At 40.1% G+C, this 24,704-nt stretch overlaps 1 protein-coding gene across 2 annotated transcripts in view; it reads left to right on the top strand.

The window, feature by feature from the left end:
* LOC101161760 (partitioning defective 3 homolog) overlaps positions 1–18,755 on the top strand; it is a 409,769-nt gene extending 391,014 nt beyond the window's left edge. For both annotated transcript variants that reach the window (XM_023950353.2, XM_023950354.2), the window contains 2 exons: positions 2,908–3,035; positions 14,658–18,755. In XM_023950353.2, coding sequence (XP_023806121.1) covers positions 2,908–3,035; positions 14,658–15,090 — 561 coding nt within the window. In that variant the 3' untranslated portion in view covers positions 15,091–18,755. The remainder of the gene's footprint in view (positions 1–2,907; positions 3,036–14,657) is intronic.
* Positions 18,756–24,704: the final 5,949 nt, after the last annotated feature.

Here is a 24,704-nt window from a genome sequence, read left to right as displayed (position 1 = left end):
TCCGTTTTGAGTTGTAGGGGAGACCCAAGCTAACATTATTGGTGCAACAAAAACAACAAGAAATGTCGGAGCTTGCCTACTGGACAGCTTAAAGCCAGATGCCAGCTCAGATGAGGAAAATGAAGACATAGATGAAAAGCAATTGCAGTGAGCTTGTGGCCTGCCCAGTGTATTCCAATCTTCACAATTTGAATAGAGGAATACTCAGAATTTTCAATTTCTTTATGTGTGTCCTCCATCATGATAAAAATGCCACAAGAACATTAAAAAAAAACATTAAAGCACAATTTTTATTGGAGGTCTTTAACTCTCAGTCGATCAGTTTGAAAGGGAAAGCTATTCCTCAAGCAGAAAGGTGTCTGAAGCTGGTGGAAAGTGACGCTCTGTAAATACTTGTTTGCTGCGTCTTCTCAGATCATCTTTAATTGGCTTGTCTTGTGCTTTCATCAAGCAGCTCGTTTGCAGCAGGTCTCAACTTTGGACACGATCAGACGGCAAACACTTGAATCATGGAAAGGCTGGTAGAGCAGCTTTGGTCAAATCAGGAAAAGTCAATTAAATGAAAAATTGCAAATTTGAACCAAAAAAAAAATCTAAATTTCAAAACACTTTTAAAGTCCAAAGTATAAATTGTAAACTTGAAGTAAATATTGTAAATTTGTCATTTGTATTTAAAAAATAACTATAAGCCCACAATTCTTGCCAAATATAAAATATTTTTTATTTGCAACAGCTGTTGTTTCATATTTCAAAACTGCATTTTTTTAACTGTTTTTCCAGTTTAGTTTAAATTTAGACTTCTTGTTTATAAAAAATGAGCCTAATTTTACATGAAGGTGGAGCTTAGAGCCCAGTGGCAACCGGGAAATCATTGACATACAGGTCATGGGGATGTCATTTACACTCCAAAACAGTGTTGGGTCATAAACTCCCAACGTTTAGTGCAACATTCTATTTCCCCAAATTTTTAATATTTACTTTAATAATAAAATGCATATATTTTTAATTGATTTTCACTTAATTCTTATCCTGATTTGAGCCCATAGCTTTGGGCCAATATGTTGGATTATTTTGCAAACGGTACCTTCTGAGGGCCCCATCGGGAGTCCTGTTTTTGCTCGGACAACTTTGAAAGATCCTTCCATCCTCTGTTCGTTTTTACTTACCAAAATGAAAATGTCCCCTTTTCCCTCTTCGGCTGTGCAGATCTATATTCAGGTGCGGCTAATTTTTCATCACACACCCTCACAGCCGCCTGTCAGACACTTTGAAGTGCTTTAAAAGACTTTCTCTGGTTGTTCGTTTTCCTCACTGGAGTCCCTATTTTTTCTTTTTTAGCTTCTGATCTTAGCTCCTGTAACCACAGTAACTCTCGGCTATTTTTACACTTAAGCTGGTCCACGGTTCATTTCTACAACATCAGGAGTTGCTTTCGACTGGTTTTTACTCCTTAGGAGTTTATGTTCCCTGTGGCAGCACAACCCATTGAAGCAGCAATAAAAAGGCTCCTTAGGTTAGGTTGTGCGACCTGAACACTCGAAAGGCCAGTTGGCTCTTAAACGTGCATTGACTGCACAGGAGACATCGAAGCAACAAATGAGCCAAGGTGTAATGGTAACCTTTGCAGTGTCTGCTGTTGTTATCCGATGTAGCGCTCACAAATGAGATCTGATAAAAATATAAAATCTTCCCAGTAAACACCATTCCTTAAAATAGAAAAGTATTTCATTAAAATGCATGTCCAATCTAATAATAATAATAATAATAATACATTTTATATAGAACGAATATGCTTTACATTTAGAAGAAAAAGGTCAAAGCGCTACATTATAAAACAGCAATAACAATAATTTACAAATTTCAAAGAAAAAAAACAACAAAAAAGTACTAAAAATTATTAGTACAATCTAATTTATTTCCCTTATTTTGGATGACAATGACAGAGAATAATACTACTGGTTATTTGACCTATTGCTTTCATTTGAAGGTAGCTTTGAGCCATCTTAACCCTTGTGCCATCTTAGATGACCCCACCCTTACATTGACGTGTTCTCCCTACCATGACAAAGGTGGATAAAGGTGGAAAGATGTCATGTAATCCATGGACACCAGTGAGGTTCACAAACCATTGAAGAAAAACGGTTCAGAGCACTGTCTAGTGGGTCTAGATGACCCAACTCCCAATGTTAAAGTGCCTAGGATAGCACAAGGGTTAACTGGAAATGATGTCATCAAATCCTGTTTTTGTTTTTTTAAAATTACCAGTTCCTGGTCAATTCAAAGCACTACAGTCTTCCCTTGTTTGTCGTGGCGGATAAGTTCTATTTATAACCCACAATAGGTGAAATCTTTGAAGTAGGATTGCAGATGTTTTTATAGCTGGAAAACTCCTCACTACACACTTTATATATTTTTCTCAGGCAGACGTGAATATTTTCAAATCTTTCTCTCTTTGTCAAACTTGTAATACAAACCTTTATGGAAAAATGCGTCCAGTATTATGGAATGAAAAGAAGGACCTGATTACAATTGTAGATTTAAGTAGATTTGGAAAGCTGAATACATTTTTTACAGGAGACATGACACCAGTCGATACCGAATGACGCTTTTTTTGCGTCAGAATCAGCTGATTCACGTTGATCGCGTAAAATGATTGAACATTTATGTATGTCAAAGAGCATTTGTCATTTGGGTGTCGCTGGCAACATCTGCGGTATTAAAGGGTTAAGTTAGACTTCAGTCAGTGCATAAGAACTCACACATCCTCTAGCTGTTGGTTGAGGTCGACAACACCCATAAAGGTTTAGGCCATTATCAGAAAGTGCATGTCAATAAGAGTCAATGTCAGTATGTCAATGTGAGTGCTGAAAATGAAATCTAACTGTACTTTTTAAATATTTTTTGAAGGTGAGCAACGGAACAGAATCTAAGAGCGGACGCCATTCTGCAACGGTTGAGACTCAAGCAGAAAAACAGCCGCAGAATGAGGCAGACTCTTTCCAACAAGCACAAAGGCACTACAACTCCCTGCCGCGGTGAGACACACTTCACTCTTTCCATTTTGTTGGTTTTTCGCTCCATCTGTCCGCCTGTCTGTCTGCGCGTCTGCCCGCCCGCCTCCTTTGACTTATCACGTTTCCACTGACCTTTCTCAACCCTTTCATTTGACTTTCTCATTTTCCATCAATTCCTTCCTCTTGTTTTTGCATGTGTCCTCTTCCTCCGCTTGCTTTCCTTCTTTCCTTGTGAATTGTCATTCACAAGCTGCTTCGAAATCATCTCCGCACATCGATATGACCCGTAGCAGACCTCTTTGGGTGAAATGATTTATTTAACGTCACCGTTTTTGAATTAAAAGACCGACACTTTACATCTCAAGTCATTGCTAACCCCAAGGAGCCACTTTTCCCCCTAATGAATAAAAACTTCAGTTTGCCTTCTATACTTCTACAGTTCAAGCTCAAAGCTTTGAGAAATAACCCTTCATCTTCTCAGTCTTCCTGTTTCAAGTTTTTTACATATTTAAAGATATGCCAAGCAAGTTTTTTGTATCTACCATCTTGAGACCTTGGGGAAAAATGGAACATTGGTATTTGCAAGTTGGGCTATCACTCAAGGAAGAGACTTCATTACCTCTGAAGCCTTTCTAATCTCACTTTAAACTCTTGTAGGCCAGCCGGTACTGAAGAAAAGTGTTCACTGTTGAGGCTCAAACCAAAATTGCCCAAAGGCAATAGTACTATCTGTTAGCTAACCTAGTTCTAAAGTGAATGTTTGGAGTGAAGTCGATAGGTGTTTCCACATATTTAAAAACTTACTTTAAAGAACAGTTTGACTTTTTATCCAATACTAATAATACAACGAATTGTATTTAATAATAGAAAAAAAGATCAAAGTTAAAGACAACTACACATTTTTAAATAAAAAAAATCCACTCAATATGAAATATAATGAACCAAAAAAACATGTACTATACAGGTGTCCTTTTCTACAATGCGGTTCAACTTTTACAGTTTTGCTGTTTTTCGCAGATTTTTCTTATTGTGCAATTTAGCATTTCACTGAGCATTGCTTTTGCCGTGATTGGCTTTAGACAATTGTCCATCCATCTCCTGTGTGTTGTGTCTCCTGTACAGAATGCTTTCAGCAAAATCTTCAGTAGCGATCAGGTCTTTGTTTTCATTCTAAATTGCGGACTCCTTTTTCTTTCAAGGCTTGAGCTCTTAGTGTTCAGGCAAGGCACGTTTATTTGTATCGCACAATTCATAGACAAAGTAATTCAAAGTGCTTCAGAAAACAGAAAAATGCATTAAAATCACAATACACAGGAGTGCCAAGTTTAAAAGCATAAATAATCATTATAAATATAAAAGAAAGGAAAGAGAAAAGAAAATGAAAGGGACCCTTCAGTTATACACACTTCAGTTTAAAGACCCAATCTGATGAAAATGATGTTTTTGTGTGTTTAACATGTCTTTATTGGCATTTTTCTGATAATGGAAGACATATAGACAGAAAATGAGGCTTTTTTATTTCTTTATCCGAATTATTGTGAATTGGGAGCAGACGTAAAAATGCAGTTTGAAAAACATCCCATTTGTTTTTTGGCGTGACAAATAAACGTTGATGCACCGCTAATGTCAGGTTTAATGGTACCTCCTTCAACTTCGAGGTGAATTTCTAATAAACTACTTCTGCTCTACAGACAATACCCTAAAAAAAACACAAGCCTTTAGATTTTGGCCAAAAATGTTACAATAGATCAAAAGATGTTTGGAGTAGGACTATAACCCTTGTGCTATCCTATGATCCCACCCTTACATTGACGTGTTCTCCCTACCATGACAAAGGTGGATAAAGGTGGAAAGATTTCATGTAATCCATGGACACCAGTGAGGTTCACAAATCATTGAAGAAAAAAGGTTCAGCGCACTGTTTAGTGGGTCTACATGACCCAACTCCCAATGTTAAAGTACCTAGGATAGTACAAGGAATAAAGAAGAGAGAAAAATGTGTGTAGTGCGGGGTTCTACAGTCCTAAAAAAAGATGACTGCTTCACAGATTTCGTCAGTCATGGGTTATTTTTTTTAAAACATAACTAAATAATATACTAAAGATATCAACACTGTCTGTCTGTCCGTCCGTCCGTCCGTCCGTCCGTCTATCTATCTATCTATATACACCTATACATACATATGTGCGTACACACACAGACATATATAAATATATATTTCTAACCCTGTAGTGTACTTACAAAAACATCTGCTCCCTGGACAAATGTTCTCACCTGTTCTACATGTTGTTAGTGCAGGAAAAGGGTCTAAAAACCATTCAAAAAAGGGTTTAAAGAGGAGTCTAAAGAAAAGCAATAACTAAATAGACTATTTTTATTGACCCACTCACTCTTGACAATTACTGATCAATCAGTGCAGCTGATTAGCAGCACATGGCTGCCACATCCTCTTTTTTTTTTCCTCCTAAACTTACATGAAGTGGTATGTTTTACATGTTGCATGTGTTCAAACTAATGGTAAGAAAATAAAGACATAGCATTATGTATTGAGTTGTTAAAAAATATTGGAAGCACAGGTAAATTTAAAAAAAAAAAAATCTCTTTTATATAAGACTCCATGAACTGAAAGTGGTTTTTTCGTCTTGGTTTTCCTTCAAATGAATATAAACATGTGGTCTTTTCATTTCTCATTTGGTCAATATCAACATACATCCTCCACCCCAGTATAATGAGCTTCCCCTTTTCCTCCTCTGACTCTGACCAGTCGCAGTCGGGTCGATTAAAACATGTTCCTGTCCATGACTATAGATCCGCGGCCCTCATGGACACATAATCAATGCGGTCTGTATAAGTCTGAATGATCTATGCGCTCCCTTCAAAGGTGTTATCTGCTGGCATCTCATGTGAAGTGACAGTTGCCTCGAGGCCTGTCCTCGGTGAGTAACATCTCCTGGGAAAGTTCTTCTTGCCGGCCCGGACCTCCTTTGATATACATTCCTCTAGTAATCTGGCAGAGCAAAGAGTCGCTTGAGCTCAGGCTTGACGCCTGATCCGGGTTAAAGCTCCTCAGAGCCTGTCTCCGCACAGCTCCTCATTATGGAGCTAAAGTCTTTGCTTCCTCACATTAATAACCACAATTCCTTCCAAGCCCCTAACCACCTCCATCCATCCACTCTGGAACCGCTTCGTCCTGTGCCTCTTTTTCCAAAACAGGAAGTCTGCCGTTTAGCTGAAAAGCGGACATTCCCTGGCTTTAAAAAAAACAAAAAAACATTTAACTATATAAGGGATTCCAGAAGACGCCAAGGTTATCTGATGACGGCCAGGCTTAACCCTGTGAGATGTGAGGATTGGAGGAGCACTAATGAAGGCTTGTTGTTGAAGCGGGATTAGCAGTGACAGGCAAGCGGGGGCAAGAGGGGCAGGGGAGGGAAACAAGTGTTTTGGTAGCATGGAGAAACCACTGATTAGCCTGAAAGAGAAGCACTTAAACACACAAAAAAACGACTGTTGAGATACGGTTATTTTTTCTGGACTCAGCAACCTTTTAGAGTATCCCTTGATCAAAACGATTCTGTGTTAAGCCAGAAAGAAAACATTGTTCCAAGTATTTTAGAAAGTTATATGTCAGTTTTTTTTGTGTTTTTGTTTTTTTTTGGGGGGGGGGGGGGGGTCACTCATGAGAATGATTTTGAGGTTGTTCTCTGTACTTTTTTGTCTACCGTATTTTCGGCACTGTAGGGCACACAGGATTATAGGGCAAACCGTCAATGAATAGTCAACTTTTGTACCTATGTCAGTTAACCTTGTGCTATCTTAAATTACCCCAACCTTACATTGACGTGTTCCCCCTACCATGACAAAGGTGGATAAAGGTGGAAAGATTTCATGTAATCCATGGACACCAGTGAAGATCACAAATCATTGAAGAAAAAAGGTTCAGAGCACTGTCTAGTGGGTCTAGATGACCCACCTCCCAAGGTTAAAGTGCCTAGGATAGCACAAGGGTTACCAGGATCTCTGACTATGAGGCGCATTAGGCAGAGTCAGAGATAGGTCTGTCAGTCAGTCAATCAAAAATTATTGACTGGATTCACAGTAATTAAGGAGTTTGTTTGTCCCACTACATGTTAGCTACATTAGAAGCGTTAGACACGGTAGCGTATTCCCAATACCTGTAACTCCCAACCTTGTTGCAACCCGTGAAAAAATAAAAAATAAACTGAAACCGCAAAAACGAATGTTACTGTGATTAGGCTAACATCCAAACTTGTTAGTACAAAGACATAGTCAGACGCCGCTACACGTTAGCGTATTCACAAAACCTATTACACCCAACCTTGTTGTAACACACAAGAAAACAGGCTGATACCACTAAACCAGGGGTGCTCATTTTGTTGATGTGGGTGGATTGCGGGCCATCAAAAGAAGCTGAAAAATATTTTTATTTTGTCAAAATCCATCACTTGATTGACATATGGAATGGCCAATCGAACACCCTCTGATGCGTAACTGCACGTACTGCTACATGGAGCGAGCATTATTTCTGCAAACGGAAACGTCGGGGTCGTACCGCCGGGTCGCCAGCAGAAGACTGCTCTGGCACGCAGGACTGAGCAGGATCGTGCGTCCTCAATGGAGACGCCCTGTCTGACCCAGCTGTCCTGCCACGGCACTACCGGCTCCGTGGTTTCCGCCCAGGGCGGATCTGAGCCTACTCAGGCAGCAGTGTTGTCCTGAAGCGTGGGCTTGTTGAGCTATGTCCATGGACCACGGAGCGCTGTTTGCTTTGCCACGATTAAGCCAGCCACTTATCGGTAATGTCCTGCTCCACCTCATTACACAGTTTACAGCAGAGCATGAAACGCAATTGTCGCTGCTTTGTGTTTTCATAATAATTTGCCTTATCTATTCTAATCATATATTTATAAGAGAATATTATTGATACAGACAACAAACCTATTAAACCACAAAGATTTGTGTACTTTTACTGTGTAGTTTTTGAATAATTAGTACATAATCATAGTATTTTCATAGTATTTCGGACTGAAATACTGTATAAATTGTCAAAAACTAAATCTGGGCATTCCTGCACCAAATAAAATGTTACCGTGACTACTCTAACTCCCAACCTCGTCAGTAACACAAAAAAAAAAACAGTCCAACACCGCTACATCTTAGCCAGGTTAGCATAGTCACAATAGCACCCACCCTTGTTTGCAACACGTAATAAAACAGATTGATATAGCTAAAACAAACATTACTGTGACTACTCTAACTCCTAACCTTGTTAGTAATGTAAAAAAAAAGCACAGTACAAGACCGCTATACGTTAACTGTGTTAGCTTAGTCACAATAACACCGAACTTGTGTGCAGCTTGTAAAAAAAATAGACTGACAATTTGACAGACAGCCGCGAACCTCTTAAAATTGCATCAGTAAATACAATTAACCCATATATGAGGACTGCACTGTTATTTTTTCTTTTTTTTTTAATTAAGACTTTTAAGTGTGCCTTATAGTGTAAAAAATACAGTAATATTTTATTCTTTCTCCTATAAAGTCTGATTCCTCCCAGCTGTTTAACAGAAACCCGGAGCGGCCACAACTTCCTGGCTTTGTTTGTTATTTTCTGTCATTCTAAATTTATCCTTCTCTTTGGCGTGATGTATTTTCCCATCCCCTCTCCCTGAAAATGTAATCTACTCCGTGACATATTCTGGCGCAGGAGTGGAGGTGATAAGAGAAGTAGATCTGCTGACACATCCATCACCGTTACATTCCTGCAGAACAATGTTCTCAGCGCTCTCCTCCCCTCGCCGCGGTGACCCTCTCCCTTAAATCAGCTTCCTCCCGTCTGCTGTTGAGCCGGAAAAGAGCGCAGCCCCTGTGCTGCGAGCGCGCTGAAGTTCTCCAACAGGACGCTCAGACATGAGGGCCGCTGGCTGCTCTTCAAGCCGAGACGGGGTGGAAAGGCGTGGCAGCCTGCCCAGACCCCGAAACTCAGATACAGAGCATGTGGCGGGGTCTTTCTGCAGTCTGTCCTTACAGCTGCCCCTCCACCAATGACTGGTAATCACACAAAGTCAAGATGCACAAACGTGCACACACTGGATGCATGTTTGCGCTGCATTTACATGACATACAGACATGAGTCTCATCACATACTGAGCTGCGATGATGCATTTTGTTGGATGTTTGTCACTGTCGGCGATTCAGATTAGCACAAGCATTTTAAAGCAGCTTTTCTTCCTAAAATATAGATGTTTTTTGCTGCTCAGACAGGGTAAGGTCTGGATTATTTACTGAGCAAGAGTTGGACGTCATCTACCAGCTTGTTTTTGAGTTCCTCTGTCATAAAATTGATTTCTGGAAAAAATAGATAAAGCTAGGGAAGAAAAAGCTAAGTTCTTTTAGGGTAAAGGTCAACCTGTGATTGCTCTATATAGAATTGACAACAAAAACTCCCTAATAGAATCTGTTCATCCCTTGAAGGTCTAGTACTAAAATACACTAAAAAACAACTTGTCCTTGTCCAGAATAAACTGGATTGCAACAATCCTAATTCATTGATCTTGGTTTAAATGTTGTTTTTTTTTTCTTTTTGTCTTGAAGAGAACTTCAGCTAAGATCTTCTGCTTTATGAACTGAGTTGAAACCTAGACCTCGATCTTCTATTGGGCAGATTGCTCCAGAGCTCTTTCTAGCAAATTATCTGCCTCCATTTAAACCTTAGTCACATGATATCATGAGGTATTCGTAAGGATAATGTAAGTTACGATGTACGGCTGATCCTGTCGTACCTTAGCCTTAGACCATACTTTAGTCGTTGATAAGGTGCAAGTAGTTTACCCGTTCTGACCGTGCGTGAATGCTACATCAATGGGGTGTACAGGTGATACAGAAGTGCTTGTAGGACACTTGCCAAAACGACACTGATTGTCTAATTTCTTCATTTCTGACAGAGCGCATACTTATCACTTAAACAGCGACCTTGATATTTTGTGAGGGACACCTCTTTGCCCCATACAGATTTGCCCATTTTGTTGTTGTTGTAACTAAGGCAATTATCAGCTACTCTGCATCTTCCTTTTGAATGTGAACTATCTGCATATTGAATAGAAAAGAATATCAATAAAAATCTTTCTAGTTCTCTGTTTAAATCTTTGCAAGATCCAAATTCGCTCTGACTGTATCATCTACACTTGTATGAACTTTGTTTTACTAAAGTGTGATTAAGAGTGCAATGCAAACATCCAAATTTTTACTTTTTTTTCCAGCTTCGCCTTTTAATAGCACATTTCAGTATTGAAATGGTGATAGCTGGAACTTTTCATGAAAGTTTTTATGTTCATGTATTTTCCCCCCGGATCTATGGATGATTAGTTGGATCCAAACTGTATTGGATTAGACATAGACTTATATCTTTTTTCCATCCATCCATCCATCCATCCATCCATCCATCCATCCATCCATCCATCCATCCATCCATCTTCTGAACCCGCATAATCCCTCTCTTATTCTTGGAGGCCTAGTCACACGTCATCAGTCTGACCAATCAGAAGTGATTACAGTCCTCACTTCCTTGTTCTGACTCTGCTCATAATGTTGCTTAATTTCAACAAAAATACCAGCTATAGCTCGTCTTTAGTGTTCTAGCTTTTCGCGGGATCCAGTATCAGACCGTGGAACAAGTGAACAAAACAATGAAGCTCAGAGACGCGAGTCTGTCTGTGTTCGGCAGCTGTTTGGACTACGTCTCCCATGATGCATTGGGTTAAAGTGACAGCATCTCAGCGCACAATGAGTCTCTCCTCTTAAACGTCTTGAAACCACAACGAACACACATTAAACAGTTTTTAAATCTTCTAACTTACCGTAATTTCCGGACTACAAGCCGCTACTTTTTTCCTGCTCTTACAGCCCTGCGGCTTATTCAGTGACGCGACTAATTTATGGATTTAATTAGCGGCAGCCATGTACGTACTTTCGAACTCAGTGAAAAGTTTGAATTCTTTGTCTAACACCAAGCACAACGCATTTATATTCAACACACCTCTAAGCAGCCAAACAGCATGGAGTTGACTTCAGGTCTTAGACACTTCAGTCATGGTTCAACAAAATGAAACACGCATGCCCGGCCGCATCCCAGAATCCTTTGGGGCCATTAGACCCAACGTGCACCAGATCGCCGCTACAATATGATGAAGCTTTCAAGTTAAAAGCAATCGTTAAAAGCAGCGTAAAAAAGTCCACCGTCACCAACGGGTTTGGAAAAGCCGGTTTGCTGCGTGACGGAGAGAACAGCGCATGGAGTGAATTTACACTCCATTTACGGTTTCTAAGGAAACCGTAAAAGCGGAATTTTGCTTTGAAAAACTCACAGCCTCCGTGTGAGCTGGAGACATCTTCTCCTGCTGATTGAGCTGCGGGGCCGATGGCAGTCTGATGGCTCCCACACGTAACAACGCACCTGCCCCTCATACACAAAACGTACAGTATTAAGTCCGATTGCTTTGCACAGAAACGATTTGTTCCGTCCACCGGCGCAACGGGGACGAAGTGCTCCTCCCTGAAGCCGCCCTGGCCAGAGGTGTCGGAGTAGATAGGAAGGGGAGACAAGGAGCGCGCGGGGCGGGAGCGGAGCGCAGAGGCGTCCGCGGAGTGCAGAGGCTTCTGAATTCTGACGCACGCGCCGCACTGAGGCGCGCGTATCGTGTATCGCGCTGAGGCGCGCGCTTTTCAGTCGCCGCTGCTGTATTTTACCGGTGTGTTTTTTTAACCAGCCCTGTTACTCCCATAACGCTGCCGCGACACAAGCGGAAGGAGAGCTGTACCCGTTCACCCCTCCATGCACTGCTGATACTCATTCTTAAACACGTACAACAGTATGGCGAGCCGGGCGTTGGCCCCGCCTTTATCCCCTAAGACTCATGGGAAATGTGGAATCACGGATGTAAATTTCCTCATCATAACTGAGGGATGTAATGTTGATTGTATGGTTACTGTTTGTAATTTTATGTATGATACCTAGATTGTCAATAAGTAAAAAAAAAATGAAATAAAAACACCATAACTGAGGAACTTGTGAACAGAATAGAGGTCCATGCTGTTTGACAGATGTCGATACACTCAAATACATGAGCCAGAGGCAAAGCTGGCACCACCCACAATGTGCTAATGAATTACACTCACTCTGGGATGCTGTCCGTGATCGGTCAGGATGACAATATCGCCTAACATTTGCGCGACAATATCGCCTAACATTTGCGCGGCTTGTACTCTGACGCGGCTTGTGTATGTATAAAACTAATCAAACACGTGAAAATGGGTGGGTGCGGCTTGTAATCGGGTGCGCTTTGTAGTCCGGAATTTACGGTAACTTTTATTACATCTTTTAGAAAAAACAACTGCAACTTCCAGCTTTTTCTGCCACAATTATCACAAAAATGCATGTGAGATTGAGGAGGGGCTGTAGATCAATACAGACTATGAATTTCTTCTTTTTTTTTAATTTTTGGATGCTTGTGTGCCGCAGGATTTTTGACAAGGTTAAAGTGTGCCCTGGCTCAAAAAACGTTGAAAAACCCTGCGTTAAAGTATCACCCACACATATTCCCACCTATTTGGAGTCACAAATGAACCCATGAAGCGTGTGTCTGGACTGTGGGAGAAAACCGATGTGCCTGGGAAAAACCAACACATGCATGAGGAGAACATGCAAACGCCACACCGGAAGCTGATATTTGTAACAGTGCCTTCTTGCTGTGAGACGAGCGCACTAACCACTGCCTCACCGTTCAGTCCCTTTTACCTTTTGTCATGTCCAAAATCAAAATAGATCTTTGGTGGGTAAGTTTAGTCAAACTAGATTATAGAAGGGTTTAGTTGATCTAATTTGCATGTTGAATATAACCAAAATCTACAACCAACTGAACTGCTGGTCATGCTTTAGCTTTGAGAAGCCTCCCATCTCTTCCTGTCAGTTCCATATCAGGAAAAGTGCCGGTGTCTTGGCCTAGAAGCAGCAGGAGCTTCTGATTGCTTGGGCGGTTTTGTAGCACAAGCTCCGAAACCTTTTAAGCGCACGCCGGGTCACCGGGGTGTGAATGGGATGTCTTTTAGCACCTTTGACGTAAAAGACAGAGTCAAGGGCCTTCCATCGCATGTCAGCCTTTAATGGATCCTTAGAGCAGAGTTTCCATTTTTTTTTCCAAAAAAATGGAAACGTTTGCAGAGACGACTTTTGAAGGTTAATTTCCGGAGAGAGCTAGAACGTTGGGTGTAAGGTGCTTATTTTGCCAGGACCGAGACACTTGATGTGCGTGCGTCCTAACCTGTCAGGGCTCGGAGGCACGCTGTGGATACATCAAACACCCGCCATTACTCTGTCTGCTCGGAGGGTGCACTCATCTGCATCTCCAAAAAAGAAAGACTTAAATGGATAAAAGCCAGCATTTTTCTCCAGTAGATTTTAGCGTTTGTGTTTGTTTACTATGTGGAACTAATTTTCCTGACGGCATTTTAGCCGTCGGTTTTTGTGTTTTTGTGTTCTTGCGTGACTACATTTACTTTTTTTATGTTGCCAGAGTCAGAGTGATTATGCAGCTGCACGCTAACGCCGATCGCCTTGGACTCCACTTGTGTTTGAAATGAATGCTTCAAGCTCATGCTTCTCTTTATCTCATGATATGTAAAAATAGCCACTATCTCTTTTGGCTTCCTTGGAGTTCTTCACCAGTACAGAGCCAAAGATTGTTTTTCATTTTCTTTGTACTTCCTTCCTTTTTTTATCTTCATTGACAAAGGGTGACCAGACTTTCTGCAAAAAAAGGCCCAAATTGGTGAGGTGAAAATATGTAATGGTCAACCAATCAGTTTGCATTTTGAACCCTTATAATATAACAGAACATAGGGTTTAAAAACATCTAAATACATTTTTGCCAAAATTACTCCGAATTTTGTATTTGAAAACTAGTAAAACTCAACATTAAATCTGGGTTCACATAAAATGTTACATATTAAATCTCTATTAACCTAAGCATCGCCCTCGGCAACACACATTCAAGCAACCACTTTCAATAAAAAATCTTCATAAAAGTGCGTAAATGTGAATTTCAAAACTGTTTAAAACTCTCACGTTCATTAGCTACTCATAATTTTGCGCTTTATTTTTGCTTTATGTACAAAATGCCATTGAACCTGATTTGAAAGTCAAACCAGGTTAACCTTTGACCAATGTGAAAACCATATGCTAACGGTCTGGACTTAACACCAAATACTCACAGTAAACCCCTAAAATAATACAAATAATGTTTTATTTAGAAGTACAAAACACTTTATCTTTGATCAGTGGATTAAATCTGTTCATTTCGTTTTATGTCAACAGTCTAAAAATGAGCTAGAAAGTGTCACAGAATTCCACGACATTATTACCACGTGTTGACAATGGCTTTTGACAAAATGTAGCCAAATTATAATTAAAAAATTTTACACACTGTTTTAGAAAGTGCTGGGGGCTGCATGTTATGGTTTTGTTGACAAAATTGAAATTGGAATGTGGCCGGACTTTAGACATTCTGGTCATAGGTCCCCTTAAAGTGAGTTTTATCTTAATTAACTTTCAATTTTCCCTTTTTTTAGGCAACCTCGCAAAAACCACAGCACAGTGTCTCAAGACTCATGGATGTACACACCAGCACAGGGATACCCAGCATCCAAGGAAAACCCTCGCCACTCCGGGGCCCCGGGGCCACGCAACGGCTACCTGGGCATGTCCAGCTTAAACGCTCGTGTCCTTCTGGAGACCCAGGAGCTGCTGAGGCAGGAGGAGAGGCGCAGGGAGCAGCAGGAAGCCATGAAAGACCAACTGTCTACTGCATCGGAAGCCTCTGGCAGCAACAGCGGCGCCTTCAGCCTCAGCAGGGACAACACTATGGCTCCTGGCTCGACCCCCATGCGGGTGGGGTCTCAGTCCAAAGGCCCCTACAGGCAGGACGTCCCACCGTCGCCTTCGCAAATCGCCAAGTTCAGCTTTCGTCACAGCTCTGAAAAAGGAAGGATGTTTTATTCCTGAGACGTACATAAAATTACTGATTTTTATTTTTTCAAATAACTGATCCCAACAGGAATTTATAGGATAAATGTCCGTTTTTTAACACAAAGAATTTTAGGTTGGTTTTTTTTTTTTGGATAAACTGTTAAAAATTGTTACGAGTAAAACTGTTTCAAAGATCCTCATTTTCTACAGCGAAAGGAAAGGATGAGCAATCTTTCAACGTCCAGCAACGTGTTTCCGTTCATGGAACACTAAAGTGCCTTTTGGAGTCGTTAGCGTGTGTAGGCGTGGGGCCAAGGCGTTAACCCATCCGTCTGACACCAGCAGTAAAGCAGACATCCCAGCAGAAGGTTACGGGTGTGGGTCACTGCGGCATCATCAGATCTGACAGCAGAATGACCTGAGCTATCTAACCTCCAGAGCATGACACAGTCCAGACATGTTCTGTGCCATCTGTGGGGGGAGAATGGAACGGATCATCGAAAAAAAAAAGAAAAAAAAAATCATTCAGAGATGCTTAATGTAAGCAAGGTTCTTCTATAGATGTTTTTTATATGCTGACGGTCTAACATTGTGAAAGTTTGTGTTTTACAGATATTTTTGTACTTAAACATGGTGTCCAAAAACATGCTTCATAGGTCAATTGGCAACTCTCAATTGTCCCTAGGTGTGAGTGTAAGTGTGAATGGGTGTGTGATTGTGGCCCTCCAACAGACTGGCGAACCGTCCAGGGTGTACCCTGCCTTCGCCCATAAGTAGCCGGGATAGGCTCCGGCAGCTCCGTGACCCCGAAAGGGATAAAACGTCAGAAGATGAATGAATGAATGAATGAAACATGGTGTACGAAAGATCTTTCATCTCAAATGGTACGACCTAAACTGCATGTTACCAGTTCTAAAGATCAGTTCAAATGTATTGAGAGTTGGTGCTGAGCTCTGTGATGTCCAGGTCATATTCTCATCATCTGATGGAGAATCTCCAAAACTTTAATAATTGTGGGTTTCTTTTTTATGACATCAGCTGTAAATAGCCTTGTTTCCACTGAGCGATACGATACAGTCCAGTAGTTTGAGTGTTTCCATCATAAAATTGACCCATTAAGCTGGACCAAACCGTACCACTTTTGAGCCCCGGTTGGTTGTAGGTCCATACAGATTGGCAGAACAGATCTGTCAATCAAACGTTTTGAATGTTTGGCGTGAGACCACATACATTTTATTAAGGCATAACTTGAACAACTTAAACTATAGAAAACACATTTTAAAAAATTAAGATTATCGTGAACATGTTCAAAACAGTATCAGATCAAGAAAAAAAAAAATCAGATCAAGAAAAAAAGTATCAGATCAAGAATGGTTATTCTGAATGACTGAGTAAAAGCTTTTTATGTCTCTTTAGAAATCTATGGGATTTTGGCTTCTTTGAACTAACAGGTACTTCCTGTTTCGACCGCGACAAGGGAGGGGTCACTCAGGCCAGTTCTCATATCTACTCAATTGTCAAAGAGCATGAAGATGCTCGTTGTTTCAACTCACACTCAAATGTTATCAAATGTAGTGTTCTGAAAATGAACTTTGAGTAGGAGCTCGTGTTTCCAGCATGAATCCTGAAAGTTTTTTTGATTTTCTCAGATCTTTCTGCTCCCAAATTTGGTATGATAATCCTAACTTCTTTTCCTTACCCCCCCCCCCCCTCCCCTCACATGGTTTCCCTCCTGCTCTATCTGTGTGTGAAAACAGCTTTAGGAGTTTTGCTCTCCTCCACTCAACCACGAGAAGCAATCAGCTCTAACAGGGGTCACACTTGCTTTCTTAATTAATTTCCTTCATCAAAAATGAATGAACCTTTCCGAGTATGTTCATCGTCCACTTCCTCAACAACAGTGTTTTTAAACTGGGGGTGCAGAGGCACAGAGACTCAACTTTAGGAATAATAATTCACACGTTACAGACTCTAAAAAAAGAGAATCATGTTCATTGTTTGGGTAATCGATCAGGTCACGTCACGCTGAATCCTCCAAGAAAATAGTCTCAGGGAAACAAAAAAATGGTTCTAATTGAGCCTAAAAATGAACAAGAAAGTCCTTATTTAGACTGAGCTTTGATTCTGATGAGGCTTCAAATCATCATCCTTCCATCCTTTGTTCAGTTTGTGCTACAAGATTTATTAAAAGCGAAGTTCAAAAGGGAAATCCAGCAAAGGCTTCTTCATAACAGGAATGTGTCAGTAAAACCAGAGTTGATCCAGGACATCCAAACTTTAGCCTTGGACGTTGTTCTGACCTAAAGTCATCAAATCAAATGTCTGTGTTTTAACAGAAACCGGCCAAAACCAAAGAAAGAAGCTGCCTGCAGCTTAATGGCTTCATTTTGAAATGTCAAACGTGTGTTCAAAACCAGCAGGAGTTTTGCTTAAGTCATAACTGACCTTATGGGTGAAATATTTTAGGGTCGTAGACCACACTGTGAACTGGTAGAGCGAAATGTTTCATGTTTTCTACAGCCATGCTACAGGCAATAGGTTGTAGTAAACATTTCCGTACCACCTATCCACCCTGTGCGTGACACATTTCTGTGGGGTCTTACTAACGCATAGAGTGAAGGGCACCGCACGACAGCTTCAGCATAACTGCCATTATCCTTACAAATGTGATACTTTTACCACACGTATGACAATAGTATGTTCCATTTTCATGGCATCCTTTAAGGTCACCGTATGAACCACAAGGTAACTGCAAGAGACACCTGCACCCCCTTTGAGTCTTTCTACGACCCTTCACGGGCCAGGACAACCCAAAAACACGCTGCACCCAGATGGGTCAAGTCGTCTAAATCCAGGCCTCTTTGACTTCCACAGCTCTACGTTTAGAGTCCAGAGCAGAAAAGCATGGATAGATCTCTCCCGCACGGCAAGGCGGATCCATTTCTATAGGAACTACTTTGCTGTCCTGATTTAAGTGTGTTTGTTTGCGGGGGTTGCCATGTGTTTCAGCATCTGTAAACGCTGCCGGGAACCCGGCGGCCAGGGCGCCTGGGCAGCCATACGAGCGGCCGGGCTGCTGAGTGGGAGAGGTAGCGAAGGGAGGAGTGGGAGGAAGTGAAGACGGGGAGGCCTGACCTCGCAGATGATTCAGTCAATGGTGTAATCACAGAGGCTCCTCCGAGCCTCCACTACAAACAGGAGGTTGCAGTTTGTTCGCCGTCTCTCCTTCTTTTTAAAGCCTTTTTTTTTGTCCGTTTTCTCTGCTGTTTTGTGTAGAACTGGAGGGTTTCCTGCAATAATAATGACTTTTTTGCTCTTCTGTGCTCTGATCATATGCAAATTTGACAATATCACATAATGCACGCTTATTATTTGTGCACTGTAATTAATGTTTGTGCATCTCCATCATGACATATGGACTTTTTCCCCATAAACCTTTTGTTTCGGAGGATGTTTTTTTTTAATCCTGGGAGAAATAAGAAATATATGATTGTTTTATTGTGTTTTTATGACCATCCTTCATTGTGTTTTATTATCCACAGTATGGTTTCTATGTTGGTAAAAATGAATAATGCAAGCACTGTGCAATTTCCCTTTATACGAGAGTGTGTCATTAAGAAATGATTCTGCTGTTCTCTGTGCATAAAATATGAACTTTTCCGTCAATAAATGGAGGCTTTTTTCAGTCCTTGTAACACTCATTTCGTTGATTGTGTTGCTTTAACATTCAGAAGAGCGTTCGGTCTTTGAAAATTTGCCGTTAAAATGTGAGCCATAATTAAAGGGACGTGATAAATGTCTGGTTTTTGCCGTTGCTACGCAGTCGGATAATGATTTGCCATTGATGAACCGACACGTGACTAAACTTTACTTTAAAAAAACCTTTATTGATTGCAGATTTGGTCGTGTGATTACTTTAAACCGGATTCTCAATGACTTAAAACAAACATGGTGAAGAAAAACAGGTTGACTTGTTGTTGCAAACAATGATGGCTTGAATTAATGAAAACAGCTATGGTACTTGCATTGACTATAGAATTGCGCAAATTGGATTTGCGAAAATAAATGTGCCTACTGGAAACACAACAATTTTAGAAAAAACTTGAATTTATTGAAAAAGGTTTTTCCGCTTGGAGAAGTAGCTTTTTGTGGCGTGAAAAAAGGTTCAGCGCACTGTCTAGTGGGTCTAGATGACCCAAATCCCAATGTTAAAGTGCCTAGGACAGCACAAGGGATAAATGAGTCACGTGACCAACAACCGGATGACAATGCGCTTCTTGGTAAACTGCACAGCGGGCGCCACAAGAGGTCCCACAGCATCACACAGCTCATCAAAACTTTCATGTCATGCAGAATTGTTGGATCCACAGCTCTGTAAATTCACAGATCACAATTTCCCCAAATTGCTTCATCGGTAGCCACTCCCACATGTAAGGAGCTCGCCGCTCCATGGCCTGAATGAGACGCAGACGTTTCCTTTGATAGATGATGATGAGCGCTAGAAAATAGCAGATTTTAGAATGTATCTTTACATCTTTTGCCGTGTTTTTAAATGACTTATCGCGTGAGTTGGTCTGTGTTCATTCATAATTATCATTTAATCAAAGCAGTTTAATTCCGAATTCTTGTTGTTGTTGACATTTATTAAATTTGGGTAAGTTTGTGCATACGTGTAACAAAAACGCAGATTATGATACAAATTGTGAGCAGATGTTTGATATCTAATCCAGCAGTTTGTTCACTGTTTCATACGGTGATATTTTGATAACAAGAATTCTAAAGGACCTTAACATCATAATTTATTCACAATATTGATTTTTCACTTTGAAAAAATGCACACTTCTATGCATAAAATTGACCCAAATTCTAAAACGAGCCTCAAAAGTTTTTGGTTTTTTTTACTAAAAAAACATCAAATTTTAACCCTTTACTACAGTAGCTTTGGCTCCAGCGTTGACATTCTTTCAACTACTGTAACTCTTCAAGCGTTCACACAGTTAACGTAATTCCAGCGGATTCTTAAATGGAGAAATGTAAAACTTAATAGTAGTGAAGTCCTTGCACAATTTTCATAAGTTAGCTGAATTTGTCACAGAGAAAGGTGACTTTGAGCCACTTTGAGCCAAGCCTCCCAGTTTGTATGTGCAACACTTTTCAGGAAACAACTGGAAGATTTCCAGACGCCGAAAGGTCAGCGAGCAGCTTTAACCCCAAATTCTGAAGAACACCACACATCATATCCTTCAGATATGATGAATATCCACAGAACCATATCTACAGAACCCTGGTTGCAGAGTCAATATGACAAATGAACTCCTGAACAGAATGCTTACCAGCACAGTGGCACACAAAAATGTTTTTTTGGAATATCTCTAATGTACAATGAAATTCACAAACTCGTGTTGATGGACGTTTAGCTCTGAATTCCAAAGGTAAATCTACACTTAAATGTTGCGTTTTTGCATTTAATTACCAATATTTTCTCAAAAAGCTCTGCATGACAAAAAGTTCTGCATGATAAATACTGGCAGAATTTGATTGATAACGTTTATTATAAGTGACCTGTAGCTATGCATTTATGTGCCTAAACTCAGCGCTTCAACACTTTAACGTTGAACAAAAACAAAAAGAAAGCTCCATCAACACAAATGTAAAAACAGACTTAAAACATTGTTTTAAAGTTACAAAATTACATCAGCATTATTTGGGTGAAACCTCCTAAAAACATGAATAAGATTCATATCATCTGCTATTATTTTGAAATTAACTGATAACAGATTTTCGCATTTCTGAGTTTTTGCTCGTTTATTTTTCTTTACCCAGAGTACCAGCGTACAGCTGTTCAAAGATTAAACATTTCCAAGATATCTATTAATAAATTCCCACCAAATATGATTTATGTTTTCTGTATTTAAACATTTAAAAAGTGTTGCAATGATTGAAAATAATAATAAAAAAGAAATTCCTGTTTTAATAGTTTTCTCTTTATGGGTTATTTGTGTCAAAGTAAAATACATGGTCCAATTGCACTTTCTTTTTTGAAGTTATTCAAGTGAATGTAACTATGAGGATGAATCGGCTTTAGGCTCTTAAATCATGTTTTGCGTTCTGCTTATGCGAGGTTCTGGGTTCTCCACAGTCACGCCAGGTTTCATTTGTCAATTATCCACAGCTGTTTCTGCTTCAGTTTATTAGTCCTCCGTTTATTTAAGAGTTTTCACTTTGTCTTAGTCAGCTACTCTGTTTGGTTACCCCCAGTTAGTTCTATTCTCCTGTGTGGGTTTCTTTTGGTTTATTTATTTTTGTTTTTGCCATGTTTTAATTAATTTATTACTTTTTTTTTTAAATATACAAACCCTGTTCACTCCGTTTGGCACTTTGTATAAATTTTATAAATATTAAGTTGTCCTGTTGAGTGCACAGATAGGACCTGAAGGCCTCTTGAATTGGAAATATTTTACTGTTCTCCTAGTGTGTTCTCCTTACACAATAGGTGTGTATATTTGTATAACCCCCTTTTGTATTTTAGACTAAACTTTATTTTAATTGATTACATTTGTATCCTTTTTTAAAAAAAAAATCTAAAGCTAAGTTGTGTGTTAGCATCGTGTTATTGGTGTTAGCATCCCTCACCTTTGCACGTCTGCCTGTTTTTAATCACACAGCCATCAATGTCACAACTGAAAAACATTTAAAAACTGAAGAGAAAAACTAACACAGAAAAACTGTTGGTGGTGAAAACAAATGAAGAAAAACAGGCCAGTGTGACACCAAAGCTTTGTTTATTGGATGCTAACATGATGGAAGCATCTATTTATTCATTTTTGCTCATTTGACTCGATTAAAAGTGGTTTATTAAAATTTTAAAATTTTAATTTTGATTTTAAATTAAAACCTTTAAAATTTCTGAACTCCGTAAGCTTCTTTAGTGTCTAGGCATGAAAGGGCCTTTACCATTCTTTTTTAAGTCTTTAAGGCTTCGGGGTTACGAAGGCAGCAGGGCTGATGAGGTGAGTGACAACAGCTGGGAATCCGCCAGAGCAGAGCAGAGAGGGGCGGGGCTGACAGAGGCACCATGACAGCGAACTTTATAATCTACTTCAAAGCTCAAAGTTGATTGTGCATAATAAGGTCCTTTAACTGCCGGACCTTATATTTTTTCAAGATCACAAGTTCCAAAATTAATGATTTGTTTTTAAACAAAAATGTGAAAATATTGATGCACATTTGATCTAAAAAACTGAACTGAAACCTAAAACTACGTTCACACTGCCCCCAACAACACCCTTTCAAGCAACCACTTTCAATGAAAAGGTGACGTAAATATATATCTCAGACATCAGAACATCCGTAGCTGTGCAAACTTCTGCGACTGTTTTCGGCGTCTACGAACAAAACATGAACACTGAACATGTGCTGAAAGTTAAACTGGTTGAACTTTGACCAATCAGGGGTTCAGATTTGGTAGTGGTGTATGGGTGGCGTCCCTTTTAATTCACGAAAGTGCCAACCGTTTGAAAATGAATCACGGAAGAGAAACGAGTAATTCCGGTTTGTACCCGGCTGGAATTTTATGACACCAAATCTTATATAAGAATAAAGCTGTAAAAAAATGTCTGGAGCAGAATTTCTGAAATTTGACTTTAACATTCTCGCACCAAGACTCTGTAGGTGACGGAAAATAAGAGGAAATTGTAAATAGTAGAAAGAAAAATGAAGAGGAAGCCCCTCTCTGCTTGTCCAGTGTGAACCCAGTGGGACAAACGTGTTTTTGAAGGCGCGTCACATGCCCGACGTAGCTTCAGAAGCGAGCCTTTGTTGGCCTCAGGTGTCACACACAGTCCAGAACATCATCTGCACTCATGTGACACTTGACACATCCTTTAAGGTCACCTAGATCCATTCAAAGACAGCCGGTTTTATCCCAGCATGATGCTCAGAGGAGCTGCCTTCATCCTCAGCTCCCACACTGAACACATGGGAGCCTGAGGGAACATTAAAGCTGTCTCTGACCGACCATTCTTTACACTGAAAGAGCTCTGCTGAGTCTTTAATATCCTCCCTTTTGCCCCCCCCCCATTATAATGCTTAAAAAAAATGACTTTCAGCGGTTTTAGTGATCAACAGCAGACCGTTGCATGGTCCTCTTGACTCCATCACATCAGACCAGCAGGCCTCGGAGTTGTAAACGAGAAGCAGATGAGGGTTCGTGTGATGATAAAAACAAACGTGTCAAGTGATTGAGGAGATCATTTGTTGAAGCCATTTTTGGCTGAGTGTGAGTCACCTGCTCCGGCTTTCAGGACCTGCTGCTCCCTCTGATCGCCCCCATCCGCAGATGCGCACGGGATTTAGGAGGCGGAAGGCGGCCCGGCAGCAGAGGAAAGCTGAGGTTGTAAATCCCAGCACCGAGCAACAGGAACCTATAGAGGGAGTTTGACATGAACACACACACGCATACCTGTGGGATCTTCCCCAAAGCTTTGGGCAACATCTGGCGTGCACGTTTCTGAGGAGAGGACGGCGTCTGAGTATGCCAGTACAAAAGGGAGGAGCGCCTGATGTCTGACTTTATGAAGAGATGGATGGATCGGGAAAGATCTCAAAATATGCTCCACCGTCTGCCAGCAAAAAGGAAAAAACCGACTAAACCAGGGGTGGGCAATTCCAGGCCTCGAGGGCCGGTGTGTCTGCATGATTTCCAGATAGTCTTGCCCTACTCATGGCTGATTACCTGGTTCAGGTGTGTCCAGCCAATCAGAACATGCCAGAGCAGGGTATGCTGGAAAACATGCAGGACTGCGGCCCTCAGTGCCCACCTCTGGACTAAACTATGATAATACTGATATTCTTTTTCTCCGTCCTTATCGTAGAAAACTATAAAAATAAGTTATGAAGGTTTTCTTTGCATTACCATGCAAGAAATATGATTCTAACAAAGTGCAGGAAAAACGAGAAATAGATATAAAAAAACAATAAAGGTTACATTAAATCCACTTTTCTGGGTTTTTTAAACACGTGACCTCAAACCTTTAAAATCGCTAGATTTTTTAAATATATCCTGCTATAAAAAAGAAAAGGTAATTATTTATTTATTCATTTATAAATGATATTTATTTCTTTGTCTGTTTATTTATTGTTGTCATCCAAGAAAAGTGGACATATTTAGTTGAAAGGATTGTCTCTGCTGATAGTTCTTTCTGCGGAAGTTTCTTCATAAAATCTTATGAAACATCAGTGCCGAAGGTTATTGAAAACGATTTCATTCGAGGAGATTTTCTTTGTACGGACAAGAGATCAACACAATCTGACTCATTTTTCTGTGGTCTGATAGTCAGTTTAATAAAATATACATAAAATTAGTTAAAATTTTAAAATCTATTATTAATCAACTTTGTTGATACAAATTTAGAAAAAAGGAAAAACATTTATTTCTATTAAATGTAGCAACATTTTTTTTAAATAAATGAGCAAATATGCTTTTTTGGGGATGTCAAATTTCTAAAATATAGGGACTTTTTGTGCATTATAGTGCAGTATAAGTGATCCAGAATGAAGACCTATTAAAAGCATTAAAAAAGCAGATTTTAATGCTTCTTCACAATTAAAACACCCTTTTCTAATTACTCCTTTTTGATTTTTATTTGTGT

This window comes from Oryzias latipes, chromosome 20, assembly GCF_053564925.1.
Source record: "Oryzias latipes strain Hd-rR chromosome 20, Olatipes_Hd-rR_3.1".
NCBI classification, from domain to species: Eukaryota; Metazoa; Chordata; class Actinopteri; order Beloniformes; family Adrianichthyidae; genus Oryzias; species Oryzias latipes.
The sequence above is the reverse complement of the archived record's forward strand: the minus strand, read 5'-3'. Positions and strand labels throughout refer to the sequence as shown.